The 18,738-nt window shown below is 41.9% G+C and overlaps 1 protein-coding gene across 1 annotated transcript in view; it reads left to right on the top strand.

Moving 5' to 3' along the window:
* WDFY2 (WD repeat and FYVE domain containing 2) overlaps window positions 1–18,738 on the top strand; it is a 64,291-nt gene that overhangs the window by 28,116 nt on the left and 17,437 nt on the right. Inside the window, exons 2-3 of the mRNA XM_059821856.1 lie at window positions 5,290–5,357; window positions 10,586–10,659. Coding sequence (XP_059677839.1) covers window positions 5,290–5,357; window positions 10,586–10,659 — 142 coding nt within the window. The remainder of the gene's footprint in view (window positions 1–5,289; window positions 5,358–10,585; window positions 10,660–18,738) is intronic.

Raw genomic sequence — 18,738 nt, 5'->3', positions numbered from 1 at the left:
GAAATGTTTTAAAAGCAGGAGTGAGGAAGGAAAACATTCACAAACAGGAAAGGAGGGATCTGTTATGGGAAGCTGATGTATCGGATTTCTTCGCTCACACTGTACAACTAGAACTGGTGGTTTTATGGAGAAGTGGAGTGGAATAGGGATAACTTGTTTTTCTAGGTAACGGTGGTGTTAGATGTCCCTACAACAGAGTTCACAGTATTGCAACATGCAAACATCTTGGGACAGTGCTTAGACATGTCTAATATGTCTGTACTGTATGCAACACCAGTATTTGTCTTTTGCCTCAATTTCACACAAGGCACCAAGGAGAAAAGACAAGAGCTCTGCCTATGAGTCAGTCACAGAGAGTCAACTCCACAGCTCCAAGCAACACCCAGTTTTCCAGCAGTGAGATGACAAGAAGCTCAGGCCAAACTAGGGATTGAGTAGAGAATCTTGCATCCTGCCCGGCAGCATTGTGCAGACTTTCATGGAGTACACTGCAACCTAAATGCATAAACTAGGATTTGTATGAGCAAAATGTCTTTATCAGAAGGAAGATACCATGGCATGTACCACTGATTGAATAAATTTCTGTAGATGGTGAAGTGCAGAGCTACCATGCTGAGGTGGTCATGCTGCTGTTGACATAGGCATCTCCCTGGGTAGTAGGTGCTTAGATGAAGCCTACCTCCTGCTCATGTGCACAGCCTAGCAGTGCTTTTGAGACCTGCCGGTACAACCACAGCCACTTGGACTTGACACACATACTCTTGAGCATAACAGAGAGAGGCAATTTTTCTTTTAAAATATACATTTTTCACATCCCCTTAATATATGAAGATGTAGCCTGTCTTTTGCATGGCAGAATTATTTCTGTATAGCCTGTCTCATTTAAAAATAAATCATCTCTGTTATGAAAAGACTAGAAGAGTATCCATCGGTTTGACAGGTTCTAAAAATCTTTCCAAGTCAATTCACTGGCAACAAAATGAAGGGACAACTCATTTCCATGGTGATGACGACTGAATCACTCTAGAGCAGGTGAAGAATAGATCCTGACCTGGGTGGGTGCTGTGTTTAAGTCCAGTAACCATGCAACCAGCAAGTACTCTTTGTGCTATATATCCATAAAAAAGCTTATTTTCATTCATGCTTGATTTTTTTCTTTGCATTCTTTAGAAGCTTCAAAAGCTCTGGGTTTCACATCTAGTGGGTAGTATTGTGTTAAGAAGTATACAAAGATGTGCAGAACTGCAGCTAAAAGAAAAGGCACTTTCTTTCAAGAGCGTTTGGCTTCTCCCAAGTTCAGTTGCTGGCACAGTTTGTTCTTTAGCCCGACTCTACTTTGAGAAAAAGTTACCCAGAAAAGTTTAATAAACTGAGGTCAGTTTTTCTTCTTTCAATAAAATGCCTTATCTAATCCAGTGATCTTAAGACAAGAAAACAATGTTACCATTTTCTGACATAAGGAAGAATTTTTACGCTTTTATATCAGCTTATACATAGATATTGGAATTCCATTATAATGCTTAACATAACTTTGAAATGCTTGTTTTAAAGCTGTGCATAATAATTTTCCTTGATTTTAAAATAAATTGTTTACAAGATCTTTTGTTTTCCTTTATTTAAAATTATTTATTGGGAGATAAATATTTCTGTAAACAGTTACATGAACTGACTTGCTGGTTATGTTCCCTTTCACACACCTTACAGTTAGATAACATCCTTTCATACTCTTTTTATTCTTAGAATGCTTTGTTTCTCATTTTGCATGAATTAGTCATTGAATGGAAATATATTTGACTACGTAATGAAATGAGCATACTATGTGCCTACAGAAGAGGCCTACACTAGTAAAAGTAGTTTCACTCTTAACTAGGAACCTTCACCGGTTTGTGGGGTTTTTTTTAACTTAAGTAGAAAATATTTTTTGTTTCAAAAGCATTCAGCTAAGTCTTAACATTGACATAATTGTCAAATTAATTAGTAAGTCTGTAGTGGGTACAGTTTAAAAAACAACAACAAAACCAGCCCAAAGCATCCAAATTATTGCCATTTTTGCAAATAAATTTGTTTTTTATTTCCTCCAGCTTTTGAAAAATCTTTTCTTGTACATAGTCCTTTTTTTAACAAGTTGAATAATCTGTACTGTGTTGTACCGGATTTATTATTTGCCAGAACCTTAAAGTGGAGAGGAGAGGCAATGTTCTGGAAGCCTGGGAGTTTTGAAACTGGTAGCACTGAACACACGGATTGGGATGATCAAGAAAGACAAGTCTCTCAGAGGATATTGGTGCATCTCCTCAGGGCTGTTTCATATTGAGTTATTTCAGCTCTCTGTGATTCATCCCATTATTTTTTTGTGCACATTCATTCATTCCCATGATAACTTCACTTGTCAAGGATAAGCACATTAGTAAGAGCTCGCCTGTTTGGGAAACAGAACGGCTGATCTGATTCCAGAATTACAGTGACCACCTTCTTAGCAAAGGTGGACCCCTTTGGGTGGACCTAAAGGTTTTGGACCTTGCCCCAAACCTGGTATACAGCCCCGTGACTGTGGGCATGTTCCCAGACCTGTGTGCTGATGTCCGGACGCAGAGTGATGCTCTGACAACAGCTATGGTTAGCTACAGTGAGAAATGATAGAAGGATTTGGCCCTCTCACGATCAACAACATGATAGCGTTGTTATCAGCTGATGAATTGTCCCTGAAAAAGTATTGGTGGTTTTGCTTCAGATCTGCTGAAGAGCTGCTGATGTGTTTGTTGTAAAAAGGCAGTTAGACTTAGGAGGTAATTATGCTGAATTTTGTATATTTTGGGTAATTCGTGAGAGCTTTCTAACCATGGGACTTGCTAAACCAGTGAAATACTAGTTTTTAGAGCTGCATGCTGTGTCAAAGTGTACGCCTGAGACGTTTCTAAAATGACGCAGCTTGTGTAGTGACCAAATACACAGGTCTCTGAATTATTTGCTGAAAAACTAGTTTGGATGCAGGGCAGGATGAGCAGAAACCTGATTTTGGATATATGCAATCCAGGAACACATAGTGGTGCAGCCCTTAGCTTGAAGTTTGCAGGACAGAGAACTAGTTCTTGAATTGCTTTATTATATTGCATGGCATGCCTGTTCAGACTCGATTTGTGTATGTAATGTCTTAGATCAATTTATATTATATTATATTTTATTATATTACATTAAGGTATTGCTCTAAACTTTTACTGGCTAAAAAGGGCTGAAATCTGCTTTTCCATGAAAATGAGGTAACAGTAGGAATGACCATGTAGTCTTCTCCATAAGGTATATTTCCACATGTTTCATAAACTGGAAAGAGCCATTCTTGCTTGTTTTTTTTCCTTAATACTATCAAGTGCCCATTATAGATTTGCTACAGGAAAATAAGGCTTATGTTTAACAATAGTTTTTTAGATCCCTCTTGTACCTACTATTGCGTACTCACTTTGGTGGAAAAGACTAAATAAAAGTGGGTAACGGGGTAAAATCTATTGTGCTACACTAACACGATGCTGTCTTGGATAACTAAATTTTCTAGAGAAGGTTCATACATTTGGTGTAAATCAGTAACACATGGAATACAGTATTATATGGAGAGTTTACTAGTTAAAATTGGCAATGATAAGGATTTGAGGAACAGTAAGGTGGGTAACAGTTGTCTGTAATTGAGGTGACAGTGGGCTATGCAGGAGCAAGCAGGAAATTACTGGTTGCCTGCTGCTTTAACTGGTGACACTAGGCATGTTTTGATGAAATTAGCTGATGAACTAAATTTAAGAGAGAGCTTCAGTTAGAAAGAGGCTTCAGAGATTGGACGAAAACAAATGGATGACACTGAGGACTGAAATAATAAATATTTAATGACCCAGATGGTACATCAGTCCAGATCCTCTGCTCAGGAAACAAGCAACAAGAGTCTCAATTGTGTGAAGGGCATGGATTGAGTGACAGGGAGCTGCCAGTGTGATATGATTATGAGAAAGTAAAAGTAATGCTGAGATACATTGGGAAGGTCTTCTAGCAGAGAGGAAACCACTGATGTGTTTGTGGAGAGGCCTGGAGCACTGTGTGGTTCTAGGTGCCTCTATATGAGGATGGCAACTCCAAACTGATGGGGCAGAGGAGGACTGCCAGGCTGTCTGTTGCCTTTTCAGAGAAGGATAAGAGTTTGGCTTCTTCAGCCTGATGCTCAATGGGCATCTGATAGCACTTGGAGTATACTGAGGAGAGGAGAAGGTCCTAAAGCAGAAGAGCTCATTGTTGGCACAAATGGACATAATCTTAGTAACTAGAAGCTGAAAATCTCAGAACCTCTTTCCTTTGCTTAGTGGTTTTCCTGAAGCAGAGCAATGAAACAACAGGCAGTGGATGGACCAAGGCCTACCCTGAGAGCAGGGGGAAGGCTTCTGCAGGGGTCTCAGCAAGTTTGCAATTACAATTACCTGCAAAGGGGTTGCAGAGAGGTGGGTGTTGGTCTCTTCTCCCAAGTGACTAGTGACAGGACAAGAGGAAATGGCCTCAAGTTGCGCCAGGGGAGGTTCGGGCTGGATATTAGGAAAAATTTCTTTCCGAGGGAGTGGTGAAACACTGGAATAAGCTGCCCAGGGAAGTGGTGGAGTCACCCTCACTGGAGGTGTTCAAGGAATGTGTGGATGAGGCATTGTGGGACATGGTTTAATGGGCATGGTGGTGTTGGGTTGATGGTTGGACTTGATGATCTTGTAGGTCTTTTCCAACCGTTGTGATTCTGTGACTGAGTGGGCTGATACAGGTGTGCTTTCCTGGGCTACCTGGGGTGTCCCAGAATCACAGAATCACTACGGTTGGAAAAGACCTGTAAGATCATCAAGTCCAACCTGGGAAAAAAAAAAACAAAAAAAAAAACACCACACAACAACAACAAGCCACAACCCACCCAACACCACAGAGCACCATGTCCATCAAGCTACATGCCACAATGCCACATCCACACACATTCCAGTCCTTGGGAAAGGCAAAGAACAAAAAGTCATAGCAGTTTCCAAAGACCGTTGTGATGTGTTTAGCCAAGATGCTGAGTACTACATGAAAACAAGGAAAGGGCTACCCTCATCACCTTAGAGAGGTTAATCTGAGGTTGATATATATGGTTGCTGTAGGAGTTTGCATGTTTATTTTCTCTCTCAGCAAAATAATTTAATTTTGAATGTGGTCTTGTGCGTTCATCATCACCACTTTGTTTTCATTCATGGTTACTTTTTCATTCTTCCTCATGTGTGTGTTGTGTTTTTTCTTTTGTAGAACAGTTCGTGTCTGGCTGAAGAGAGACAGTGGGCAGTACTGGCCCAGCATATACCATGCAATGCCATGTAAGTATAAGGAGACGTTCGCTATCTACTACGTGTTTGCAAAATGGCTTTTCTGGTTTAGATGAAGCTTCATGTTTACGACCATTTGCAAGCTTACCACTCCATATTAAATATTATTCTTGAACAAGCCTCGTGCCTTCTGTGAAGCTTTACCAAGTTGCATGCTAATGCTTCTGAGAGGCATCAGGGATTACAGCAGCAAAAGGATACAGACATGCTAGCAAGGGATGAGCATTTAATGCAAACACAGATTAAAAAATGTGGGAGCTCAAAATGTAGTCTTGCATTCTGCCACTAATGGAGTCCATAAAGCTTTGTAAGTCTCCAGTATAAATCACTCTACTCGTCCTACTGCATGTGCTCAGCCCATTAGAGTGCAATAGTAAATGGTTTTATTTGATAAGAACTTAATATCCTGCAGCAGCTAATAGGATAGAGAGGGTACTAGACAGGGAAGGCAGCTCTTCCAGTGAAGAAGCAGAATCATTTTACACCCTGCAATTAAATGTGGAAAATCAGGTCTCCCTGATGGATCCCTGCAGTATGATCTGCTATATGTCTCCTCTCCCAAAGTTCATGCTTTAAAAGAAACTGCAGATCAATGTCCATTTTTTCAAGAGACAGCTGAAGAAATCACAGCCCTAGCTGTTTGTCATAACCCCCGTGGTTGAGTGCAGGAATATAACTCTGCAGGTCACCAACGGCAGGGGTATGCTGATGCTCCTCAGTCGGTTTCAGATGTCCTGGGTTAGCCTGTCTTTGGAAAGCTTATAAAGCTGACCTTAAATCCACAGATTAGGGAACATTTATCAAGTCCCATCGAGGTGTTCTTCCTGTCTGGAGAAAGAACTATTTTAAGCTAAGGTAGCTAGATTTGGAAGAGACATCTGTCTCCATGATACGTAAAATATTTAATAGATATAAGTTGTAGTACCACAACATCATCAGCTTGGGACCCTAGACTGGCCATGGTGTTTGACTGCCTGCTCTAAGAAAGCATTCATTTGGTAAAAAGGAGGATCTCTCTTCTTCCTTTGGTGATGGACTAGCTCATAAGAATATGTCAAGCCTCAAAGGTACTTTCTGCTCAAGATTTTGCACAAAAAGGTATTGGAAACCAGCTAATGATGTGGTAGTCTGTGGAGCTCTGTCACAATCACTAGCAGTGGCCTGAGTTCCCTTGACCTGTCCCAAGAGTTTTGCTTTCCCCAGTCAAACTGTTACGAAATGGCTATTTTAGCAGTTTAGCAATGATACTTCTCTTTTTCCATGTGGTGTTTTTGCATACATTTGCATTTTAAAATCTTGTTAGGTCCTCTTCTGGTCTTAGCAAGGCTGCATTATTGTTAGTAATAACAGCTTCACTGGAAATGATGGACTAGATCCAGATCCACTCAAAGGGGACTGTTTTAAAACTCCTTCATAAATTTGAACACCTGCCACTGCTCCTTCACTTAGAAGGCTGGTAAGCTTTTGAGTCATGAGATATTAAAATTATGCTGTGTTACTCACCAGTTTCAAGAATGATCAGGTATAATTAATGACTGGAGCAATGCCAATTACATTGTTATCAGCCATGGCTTTAAGCTTGGAAATCATAAGGAAGGGCTCTGAGTCAGCCTCTGCACAAGTCTGCACTTGACTGGAAATGATCATTTTGTTTGTTTCTGTGTGGATCACCTTTTTGATGGTCCTCTGCTTTAGGTTCACATTGGTTTTTGTTGTCTAGAGAACAATGACTGCCCAGAGGTTCTCTGTGTAAAAAATGTAGTAGGCACGATGGTGGCTTTGTGCTGCTTAGCAAGCTGTGAGTGGCGGTTCCACCTATAGATACACCATTAGCATGACTCCTGACTTTGGTTACGGTGGCACATGACCCACACCTTTTTATGATTTGATAACAGGTAGCCTTAATAACTGAGTTTGCGCCCTGGGTATTCTGGGAGATGAGGAGGCTGAGGAGTTGGGCTGAGTCAGCCACGTGCTTTGGTCAAGCTCTGCACCCAAATGGGGCCATCAGTGCATTCTGAACGTGAAACCCATTAAATACCTGGAAAAAAGATCAAGATTGTAGATCCCTTCTGAGTAGGGACACTTGCTGCTCTTTAGAGGTGGGATTTCCCCAATTACGAAGTTTTATGCCCTGCCTATGGATGTTTCTGTGGTTGGAAAATTCTGGACAACATGGTGGCCCCATTTTGGTCATCTCCTGTAGCCCATGAAAAAGAAAGAGCTGTGGGTGTTATACACACTGTTGTATCATCACTAAGGCAAACTACGTAAGCTGGAAACCTGGGTAATGCATCTCCTTCATGCCAGCATTGTCTCAACAGCTATATTAACAACAGACCTCTGACAAGCAGGTTAACCTTCCTCATGGTTAGATGTGTACCCTTGATTACACCTGTGCCACACAGATTATACATGTGTAACCATGGTTAGATGTGTGACTTTTGGGCAGTGTCTGTATAGGAGAAAAAAAACAACAGTAGACACAAATTTATGAAAGAGAAAGGACTTGTAGTCAAGAGAAGTAAGCTTTGCAAAAAAAAAAAAAAAAGGCCACCCAAAAAGACCCAAACCCAACCAAACAAAAACCTCTCACAGATGTGGAACGGAGCAAAGGATTTATTGTAGTCAAGAACAGTGGAGTATCCAGTTTTTGAGGTGGATAATACACTGTCTGTCTTATGATGGTTTTCACAGCTGATACTTTACTTTGAACAGGAGGGTAAAAAAACTGCAAAGCAAAACACTCTTTTTCGGTCTTAAACTATGCCACTTTTAGGCACTTCAGAGGGGGGTACCTGAAGCTGCAGGTACAAAGTTTGTATTTCTCTTCTACTTCTGTCAGCCTCTAATAGCAGTGACACACTGTTGAGAGCATGAAGTATGTAATTGGGCTTTTCCTCCATAATTCATTTTCCAAAGGCTAAAATTAGTGTGTATTTGCCCTGTATTTAAGATAAAGACTACAACCAGGTTTCTGCATCAGTAATATCCTGCCTGTCCTTTATAGTAGTTCAAATCAATCTTTTTCTAGTCTGAAATCCAAATCATAGCTAGGTACTGAAGTAGGGGGCTTTCAGAGTGCTGTTATTTTTCCTGGCCATTATTTTAAAAGGATCTTAAACATCTCGGAAGCTTAGGGTTTGGGGTTTTTTGTTTGTTTTTTTTTCCTTTTTTTTCTACCCCTCTTCTTAATGAGCCTACGTGCTTAAGTATCTGAATGTCATCTTATTTCCACTAATGCATAAGCTGCTGCAGTCTTGTTACAACTGGCATCACTTTAACTACATTAGTGTAGCTGGTGTAGACATAATTTTATTGCTGACATAATGATTTTTCCAAGAGCACGTGTTACTGAAGAATTCCCTTAGGAAAATGATTACAGCAAAATAAGTATCTTTACACTGCTATGACTGTGTACACATGGGTCTGGAATTTAGAAGTGACTTTTTTGTAATGAGCCCGTGTCAAGCAGTTGCTTGCACCTTTTGTATCTGAAGTGTTTCAGGCTATTTGGGAAAAGCATACTTCAAATAGCTAATTTACCTGAGGGTTTTTCTCTGCGAGCTGTTTGTTGCCTTCGGAGTTACTAGTAGCTCTTTCAATGTATGCACAGTGTCTAGCGTTTGAAAGCTGGTATGTAGAATATGCCTGTTCTGGCATTAAGTGCCTTTAAAAGGATTTTATGTATATTCTGCTTAGAATTGCTTTTTTTTCTGTCTGTTTTTCCTACAACTGTCTCATTCTGCTACAACCCTAGAAGCCTCAGTATAATAGTAATGCACCACCATCTGAAGGCGTGATTCAAATTTGCCTTTTCTGATGGAGAGGTATAGAAACGACCAATTTTGTTACTGTTAGTAGCCCTAATTTAAGGTTTCCCCTCTGCCAGTTTCCTCGAACTGAAGTCATTCTTTGATTTAGTTCAGTCAACCCTTCCAGGAAAGAAATAAATTGAGGTGCCTGCCTGGATGTGGATCTAGTAGGCTTTCTGCTTGTAGTTGGTTGTCCTTTAGGAAGTGTTTCAAGGGGGAGTCAATGCTGAAGGTAGACCAAGTTTTGTAGGTCAACAGTCAACAGAGTCTCTTCTTATTCATATGGCTTTGCTGCCAACTAAACTATCGAGGAAGACTTGCTGAGCTATCGACTGTTTAATCCTAGGTGAGACATCACACAAATTGAGAATATACCAGATATACAGTACTGCAAAAGAGAGGACTCCAAGCTTGTTAGTAACAAAACCACTGCGAGTAATCACAATAGAGAGTAGAAACCAAGAGGTGGGAAAAAAAGCAGAACTAAAAGCACATCTGACTGTACTCTATATTTATCACAAGAATATGGTTTAAAAAACACTCTTATCACTATTGACAGAGCAAGAATGCCTGCCCCTAGCTGCAGTTTACAATTGCTGCTGAAAAATGATTCCTGAAGGTTTCTGTTGGGACAGCAGGACTCCCAGCTGCATGCTGCTGTGTTGAGCAGTAAAAACAATCCCTGCCTTCCGAATGCAACTTCACAATTTCTCAATTAAACCAAGCATAGCTCTTGAATTCTTGCAAGAAAATTCTGGTTTTACCCTTGATGCAAACCCTGCCAGATCCTCGAGGGTGTGTAGTATGACTGACTTGTGTGCAATTTAAGAGTATATCCCCATGTTTATTAGAGTAATATTGATATAATAAAGCAATGGCTAGTTTTCAGTACAATCTTTTATTTTGGCCGTAGTATGTGATGCTGTCATAGCGTTGTCTGTGGTGAAACTAGAGTAGGGGACAACTGGACTCACAGTCCTTAATATTGGCTGATATGTTGATTCCTACAGGTTAACTTTCTTAGTGCAGGTATGGGATGCAAGGCTCTGACGTAATACAGCGTTTTCTTTTATTGTCAGTGAAGTTCAGGCAAATGTAAAAAACGAAATTATTCAGCTAAGTAATCTCAGATTTATACTGAAACGTCAGGTGCCTCTTATATCAAAACACTACCTCTGCTCCTGTATGACATGCCTGTTTTCAGATAACTAGTAAGAAAAAATGAAGGAGCTGGAGAAAGCAATAGCTGTTGTTCCATGTCCTAATAGGATAGGGTTGAATGAATTGCTTGCAGGGGCAAAATCAGGATCATAAAGCATGTTAGCTAGTTTTAGGCTTTCCAGAACTTCAAGAAAATGAGAATCGCAGTTTTGTTAACTTCATCAACATGTTCATTTTTTTCAGCTCCATGTTCATGCATGTCTTTTAACCCGGAAACCAGAAGGCTGTCCATAGGTCTAGACAATGGTACAATCTCAGTAAGTACATCCAAAGCTTTCTAGTTGAAATGCTTCCCTTTTGAGAAGTATATGTGTGATGTTGTGGTGAGGGTATTTTTGCTAGTGTTTGGGAGAGAGACTTTTTACCGCTAGTGGAACTGAAGCTGTAGTGTAGAAAATGGCAGATTATTACAAATTTCATTCCAACTGCCACAAAGAGATTGAGTGGGGTTTACAATATTTATTAGGCAACTCAACAAACTGTCTTAATTTGCATATCTTAAAAAAATAACAACACAGAAAAACAGCTGTTGTTTTATTAAATTTGAGTGCCTTGTTATTCATACTATACCAAAGTTTTCTGAAAGCAACAATTAAGAGGGGGGAAAAAACAGAGGCAGAAGTTGGATTTCTGCTCCATATCTAGCTACTTTTCCAAAATTCAGGGTTCCGATTTTGTTTTCCTCTCACTTCCTTTAGAGGAGTTGCTCCTAACTGGCAGTGCTGTTGCTGAAAGATTTGGTTCATTAACCTCTAAGAAAGATCTGTGCTCATGGAAAGGAAGCAGGGTATTAAAACAAGAGTCTGTCTTTTAGATCTGGGACAGAGGGTAGCAGTTGACCTTATTCATTGGATTTTTCTTGTGGGATGATGAGTAAAGAGCTTTATCACTTTGTGGGAGGGTCAGAGAAGTATTTTTCACCTGTGCCTCATCAATAGACTCCTCTTCCAGTTTAAGATTATTTTACCATCATTTCAGATTTTTACTGCTGTTGTCTCTGCCTTATGGGCTTTATAACTGAATGAATGTTTGCAGGTTGACATAAGGGCAGCTGTCTGCACTAAAGCCAAGACAGTTTTGGGGAAAGGCTGTGTGACCCTTTGCCTGTGAGCTGTGTCAAAGATGTGAAGTTTTTGACCTATAAAGCTTTTAATAGCTAGTAGCAGAGATTTTTTTTTGTGCCTGTTAGGAAATTTCTCCTTTTGTATCTAGGAGATGGGACAGCTGCCAGAGAATTTCCTGAACCTCTGAAATTCCCTCCTTCCCACTCTCTGAAATAGCTGTAATTTGCCAGTCCTACTAGACACTTTTGTTTTCACCAGGCCCTTGAGGAATGTGAAGGCGACTGTAAATAAGGTATTTAAATACTCTGGCATGATGGAAGAGATGTGTTCTTTGTCTTCAGGGCATTTTGCCTTGAAGAGTCAGGGGGTGCTTGAGTCTGAATGGAGTAAAATATTTTCCATTCTGAAGCTAAGGAAGGTAAAAGAAATATGCAGGTGGTAAACCAGCATGTGACTTTGGATACTTATAGGTATATATTGCCATGTCCAAGGCAGATTCTCTTTGTTGCTAAGCTGGCCTTCTCTTTTCCCAGTCTTCTGGATACAAGTACATAGGAGGGGGGAAGGGCTTGTCTGTGTTGCTTGATCTACAAGAAGGGTCGGAAGGAGGATCCGGGGAACTACAGGCCTGTCAGCCTGACCTCGGTGCCGGGGAAGGTTATGGAGAGGCTCATCTTGAGGGCGCTCACGGGACACGTGCAGGTTACCCAAGGGATCAGGCCAAGCCAGCACGGGTTCATGAAAGGCAGGTCCTGCTTGACCAACCTGATCTCCTTCTATGACCAGGTGACCCGCCTAGTGGATGAGGGGAAGGCTGTTGATGTTGTCTACCTGGACTTCAGCAAAGCCTTTGACACTGTTCCCCACAGTATTCTCCTAGAGAAGCTGGCGGCCTGTGGTTTAGACAGGTACACTCTTCGCTGGGTAAAAAACTGGCTGGATGGCCGAGCCCAGAGGGTTGTGGTGAATGGGGTGAAATCCAGCTGGCGGCCGGTCACAAGCGGAGTCCCCCAGGGCTCGGTTTTGGGACCGGTCTTGTTTAATATCTTCATTGATGATCTGGATGAGGGGATAGAGTGCTCCCTCAGCAAGTTTGCAGATGACACCAAGTTGGGAGGGAGTGTTGATCTGCTTGAGGGTAGGAAGGCTCTGCAGAGGGATCTGGACAGGCTGGATCAATGGGCCCAGGCCAACCGGATGAAGTTCAATAAGGCCAAGTGCCGGGTTCTACACTTCGGCCACAACAACCCCAGGCAACGCTACAGGCTTGGGGATGAGTGGCTGGAAAGTTCCCCTGCAGAAAAGGACCTGGGGGTGTTGATCGACACCCGGCTGAATATGAGCCAGCAGTGTGCCCAGGTGGCCAAGAAGGCCAACGGCATCCTGGCTTGCATCAGAAATGGTGTGGCCAGCAGGAGCAGGGAGGTGATCATGCCTCTGTACTCGGCTCTGGTGAGGCCGCACCTCGAATACTGTGTTCAGTTTTGGGCCCCTCACTACAAGAAGGACATTGAGGTGCTGGAGCGTGTCCAGAGAAGGGCGACGAAGCTGGTGAGGGGTCTGGAACACAAGTCTTATGAGGAGCGGCTGAGCGAGCTGGGGTTGTTTAGCCTGGAGAAGAGGAGGCTGAGGGGAGACCTTATCGCTCTCTACAACTGCCTGAAAGGGGGTTGCAGAGAGGTGGGTGTTGGTCTCTTCTCCCAAGTGACTAGTGACAGGACTAGAGGAAATGGCCTCAAGTTGCGACAGGGGAGGTTCAGGCTAGACATTAGGAAAAAGTTCTTCACTGAGAGAGTGGTGAAACACTGGAATAGGCTGCCCAGGGAGGTGGTAGAGTCACCCTCCCTGGAGGTATTCAAGGAGCGTGTGGATGTGGCATTGTGGGATGTAGCTTGATGGACATGGTGCTGTGTGGTGTTGGGTGGGTTGTGGCTTGTTATTGTTGTTGTGTGGCGTGGGTTTTGTGGTTGTGTTGTGGGGTTTTTTTTTTTTTTTTGTGGGTTTTTTGATGTGGTTTTTTTTGGTGGTTTCCCCCCCCCCCCCCCCCCCCCCCAGGTTGGACTCGATGATCTTACAGGTCTTTTCCAACCGTACTGATTCTGTAATTCTGTAATTCTGTAATTTAGTTCCCTGTTGCTGCAGGCAGTTGTGTGGTAGAGGATTGTGCAGAAAATGCGCTCCACAAACTTCCACAAGTGATGAAATGTTTCCCTCTGTAGCAAACCTAAGGCTTATAAGAGAAGCCACAACTGTAATATGCTACAAGAAGTGGTGGAAGTGGGAATGGAGGAAGGGCAAGTGTAGCCCCATATTCAAGTCCCAGAAATATTGGGGTGTTAGAGAAAATACCCAGGTACTTGAAAGTGGGTTACAACCATCCTCTGGAGGAAAGGATAAATTTTCCTTCCTGGGCACAGCTATGATGATCAGTTTAGCATGGGGGTGTATAAACAGGGCACACTGAGCACAAAATAAGAGAACTTAACTGCAACAAGGTGACCTTAGTGCCCTTAATTTTAACCATGTGGCCCTCAAAGGGAAAGTACAGGCAATTCACTTGAGCAGGTTGAAATATTTGGGAATTAGTCAGCTGTTCCATGTTAGCACTTCTGGTAATGGCCAGCACCCTTGTGTACGCTGGGTGCAGGACCAAAAAAAATGCTGAAAATCATTCTGCATCTTCACTTTGACTGTGTAGAAGGAAAGGACTCCCGGCAAGGGCTGTGAGCTGATACAATACTCATAAGAGTGCCACATAATCTCAAACAAAGGAAGTACTGCCTTTACTTTCAGATGTAAATGGGGTAAGAAAGTGGAACTGCCTTTTTTCTTTTACATGAGATTTTTGTAAACTGTATGGGTTTTGGTTATAAGCCTGGCACCTCAGAAATGTGTATGGTGCATTCTGAGAAGGATGGGCAGCAATGCTATTGTCAAAGAAAGATGTTCCAGCAAAGCCACCATGAGGTGAGCTTGTATGGCCACCTTTCCTTGTGAAACAGGGTGACAATTTTTGCTTCTACAAAGATGAAGAGATTTTTTTCAACCTTCTGTAACTTCTCAGCATGAGGGCTGCACAAACATTTGTGCAGCATAGTAGACCATTCTCCTGAGTGAAAGATTGTCTAGCATCTTGCTTGAAGAGCAGTGGTACCTAAAGTAAAAAAAAAAAGTTTCTGTGATCTTTTTTTTTACACTTTGCAAAACTTTTTTGAGAAGAAATGGCATTTCTATTACTTTATGTCTTAGGGACTGCCTGAGGTCCCTTTTGGAAGCCAAAATACCTTATCATTGTCATAAACTCTTTGCTCTGAAGTGGAGAAAAACATGCTTTAATGGGTGCAAGTCTCTCACAACAAGAAGAAACAGAGGAAAAGTATATTACTTGCAATAGACAGGAGACTTCCACAGCCAAGATGAGACTCATCACCTAATTTCATCCATCTGAAAGTTAGCTTCCTAGATAAAGTTAATAATTAGGTTCTGCAGCCAGTAGAGCAGAGGTGAACTGCCTTTGGAGATACCCATGTTACTTACCCTAGAAACAGTTTTAGAATGGCATAAATCTCTCTCCCCATTTCTGGGGAGATTTAAATGGGGGATTTAGTTTTCAGGTAGCTGAAGCTGAGTTAAATAGATCTTTTTTGCTGACCATACCTGTGTCTAGATAAATCTGTTACACGCTTAGAGCAGGGCCACAAGGACAACAAGGTACCAGAATAACCCCTTCAGAATTCTTCCTTGGGGATGGTACTTATTAAGATAGATTCATCTTCCACATCACTTGATCTTGCAGGTGTCTACAGGTTTGGCTATAAACAGCACTTTGAATACCTGTGACTGAATCGGGCTCTACCTGCTGATGTGCACACTTCCCCTCTGCCACTGTGGAAAGTTTACTATTTTTTCCTTCAAGAAAACTACATGATACTTTCTGTCCTCTCCCAGTTTTTGTACTTTATAAAAAGTGAAAACACTGTAATAATTTTACAGGGTTTTCTTTGCAACAAACATAGATGTAGGGTCTGACAGTAAATTTAAGATTCTTCATTCCCTTCCATTTCTGAAGCGGGTTTGTTGTTCTCTGGAAGACATGGTGAGAGTGCTGCCGGTCACTTGTGTTAACAAGACAAAGTCAAGCCTTTAAGGAGATCTGCAATATGCTGTCAAAATGGCATCATCTATCAGAGTACAAACTGTAAAATCCCTGGGGTGGGACCTAGGTTGTGAATGGGTAACACATAACTTACATATAAAGATTATTAACTCTCAGAAATTGATTCAGTTGCCTAAGCAGAGGTCTCTAGTGCTATTTTGGGATGCATCAGTTGGCATCCACCTGCAGCTCTGGAAAGGCATGGGTCTTCCTTAGACCCTGGGCCATGTCAGCCAGCCCCATGGCCAAGGACTCTGACATGGCACACACCTGAGTATGGGTTTTGTTTGCCTTAACAAGAGTAATTTGAAACAAGATGCTGATAATATTTCCAGGGTGAGGATTTACAGAGGTCTTAGGCTCAAGAGAAGTTTATGATGGGTGTATATGTTTCAGTGTGAGGGAGATGTGCTCCATGAAGGTACAGTTGCGTCTTTGTACAACAGTGAGCACTAGATTGGACAGACTTTTCAAATGCTCAATACTTCCCCTTTCTGCTTTATGAAGGCTTTCATGGTATCGAGTCACTGTTGTAATAAGCTTACCTGAAACAGCCAAGACTGATCACTAACATTTTCATGTTAGCAAAAAAAACCTCTGAAAAGCAAAGTGCAATCTTGCTAGAAAAGATGTTTTTAATCCCTGCAAGGAGGGGTTTTGGGTTTGCCCTCTTGAGTGCTCTGATACATCCCAGCCCCTTCTGTGCAAAAGGGCTCGCACAGGGCTTAGAAATCTTTCTCTGTTCTGTTAAAAACACCAACTGAGCTGTGTAGGTAACCCCAGCCTTTCTAGCTCATTAAGAAGAGCCAAAAAGCTGCCTAATGAGAACTGACCGTCAGCAGCCTGAGAGGAGCAAAACATCTACGTATGGAAGGATAAAATAGCAGTTTCTGCTGGTACAATGTTAAAGAGATGTAGTCGGTGCTTTTGTAGTGCAGATGACACAATGTATGTGCAATAGGGCATGAATTTCTTGAGCAAGGTGCCCTGTGCTAAAATACCTGTTTGTTGATGCAACTAATACATTTGGCCTTGAGAGGGAGAGGGGAATGAGTGCAATGGAAGAACATGTGACAGTATAAAGGGCAGCAGGGAGTAAAAGACCCGGAGAAAGATCAGAAAATGCAAAACAAGAAAATGCATTGCAAATTATCATATGCTTTCAAAGGAGAAAATGAGAAGCGAAAAGTCTTCAGGGGAAAAAAAAAAAAGAAAAAATTATATCCAGTATTCAGGTTAATGGAACTGTGTTTATTTCGTACTGTGTTTGTTCATCTCTTTGGATGGAGCGGTATATTAATAGTACATAGCTGTAGTTTGTATTAAAGCATAAAGAGCTAATCAATACTTGAGCAAACCTTACAAACTGCAGTTGTGTTTGATTCACTGTATTATAATGGAGAGATTCAAAAGCCTTTCAGTCTTCCACTGAAACTGTGGGACTGTTCAAATCACAGAAGAGAATGGCTACATCACATTTATCAAGGGAAAAATGCAAAGAAAAATGAGAATGCAAACCACACTCTTCATCCCACCTAAAGTCATCAACATCTGTGTTGCCACCACAGTGAAAGTTGGGGTCAGTACCAGGACTGCCAAATTGGTAGGAAAGGCAGACATATTCTCCCACCATGTGTTGCAGCAATTGAAGCCATTTCCCTTTAGGTAATGACAGCAGAAAGTTTGCATTCATAGCAAAGGGTCTTGCTTCAAGTAGGCTTTGTAGTAAAGCATTTCATGTGGTGTTTAGCATTCTTCAGGCAGTGGTTAATGAAAACCACTTCCCCTGTAAGTTGCTAGGGAGGTATAGCAGATTTTTAACGTTCTGTGGTTTGTAGAGTTAAGGTGACCCTGGTATAGAAATCCAGCTGACTTAATTGATTTGTTACTGCTGTTTAAATAACACTGTTGTCCTCAGCTGCCAGGGGAAAGCTAATGGGAGGTGGAGCAGATTAAGAAAAAGAAGATGAAGCAGAGCAATTCAAGAGAACGTATTTATAACTAACTTATGATCAGAAACCTAGAAACAGCAGAATACATAGCTGCCTCAACTCACTCACAGTTGTTTTCCTGGAAGCTGGGTCTGTAGATATTCCACAGATTAGTATTGTAGCCTCTTCACCTCGGTGCCAAGCAGTAGATATGATGTGTTAGGGTAATTCTGGTGGTGGAAAGCCATGCAGATTACCTACAGTGACCCCACAGAAAATGCAGACTGACTTTTTCTTTAATTCCGGTTTGGAAACTGTGGGTAAATACTGGCTTTTCGGTGGTTAGAATGTCTTCTCATGCTCTTTCGCGGTAAATGTTTGGTTTGCCTTAAATATAGTCTGTAGGCTCCTGAAGTCCCCTCCTCTCCACCTGCATGTTGCACAGTGCTTTTGACAGTGCATAAACATGAATATTTCACAACTGTATGCTTTAAAATTTAGCTTATCTTGTGTTTATAATGCTTCTCTTATTTTGGCCCTATTTCCAGATTAAATGAGTTAGGTATTACTTCTGTCCCCAAGATAGATTAGCTCAGGGAGTTTCTGTGTAGTATGCTTTACATTATTAATATGCTGTGTTTTTACACTCCTTGTTTTTCCTTTGTGTTTCTCTGAGTAGGTGGTGTACGCATGTAGATACCTGACAGCAGTTTGAAAGCTAATTCATGCGGTGGGGCGGCAGAGCCTACCCTTTGCCTGGGTATTTCCTCCAGAGAGATGTTGCAGGAGTTTTGTTGTGGACACTCCGGCCCTGCTTTGAGCAAACTCTCTTCTTCAAAACGAGCAGCAGGGACACCCAGGTGCTCAGTCAGTCTAACCACATGGGGTTTTTCCAGGAGCCGAGGCTGCCATGCAGACTCTTAGCTGCTGTTTTCATCATTTCCTCGTGCAAAAGCCATATCAGCTGTTAAACAGCAGCACCAAGGCAGCAGGACTGTAGAGCCAGTCCCCATAGGTGTGCACTTCCCTGGCCGCAGGAGCAAGCCTGGCTGGGTCACACCACGCATCTCTCTCCAGGCAGCCACAGCCTGTGCTAAGGCACCCTCCATCCCATGCAGAACTGCTTGTTAGCCACAACGAAGCAGTAGCAAAGCAAGAAAGTCTGCTTCTGAGATACCAGAATAA

This window comes from Gavia stellata, chromosome 1 (genome assembly GCF_030936135.1).
Source record: "Gavia stellata isolate bGavSte3 chromosome 1, bGavSte3.hap2, whole genome shotgun sequence".
NCBI classification, from domain to species: Eukaryota; Metazoa; Chordata; class Aves; order Gaviiformes; family Gaviidae; genus Gavia; species Gavia stellata.
This window is presented reverse-complemented; position numbering and strand designations above follow the sequence as displayed.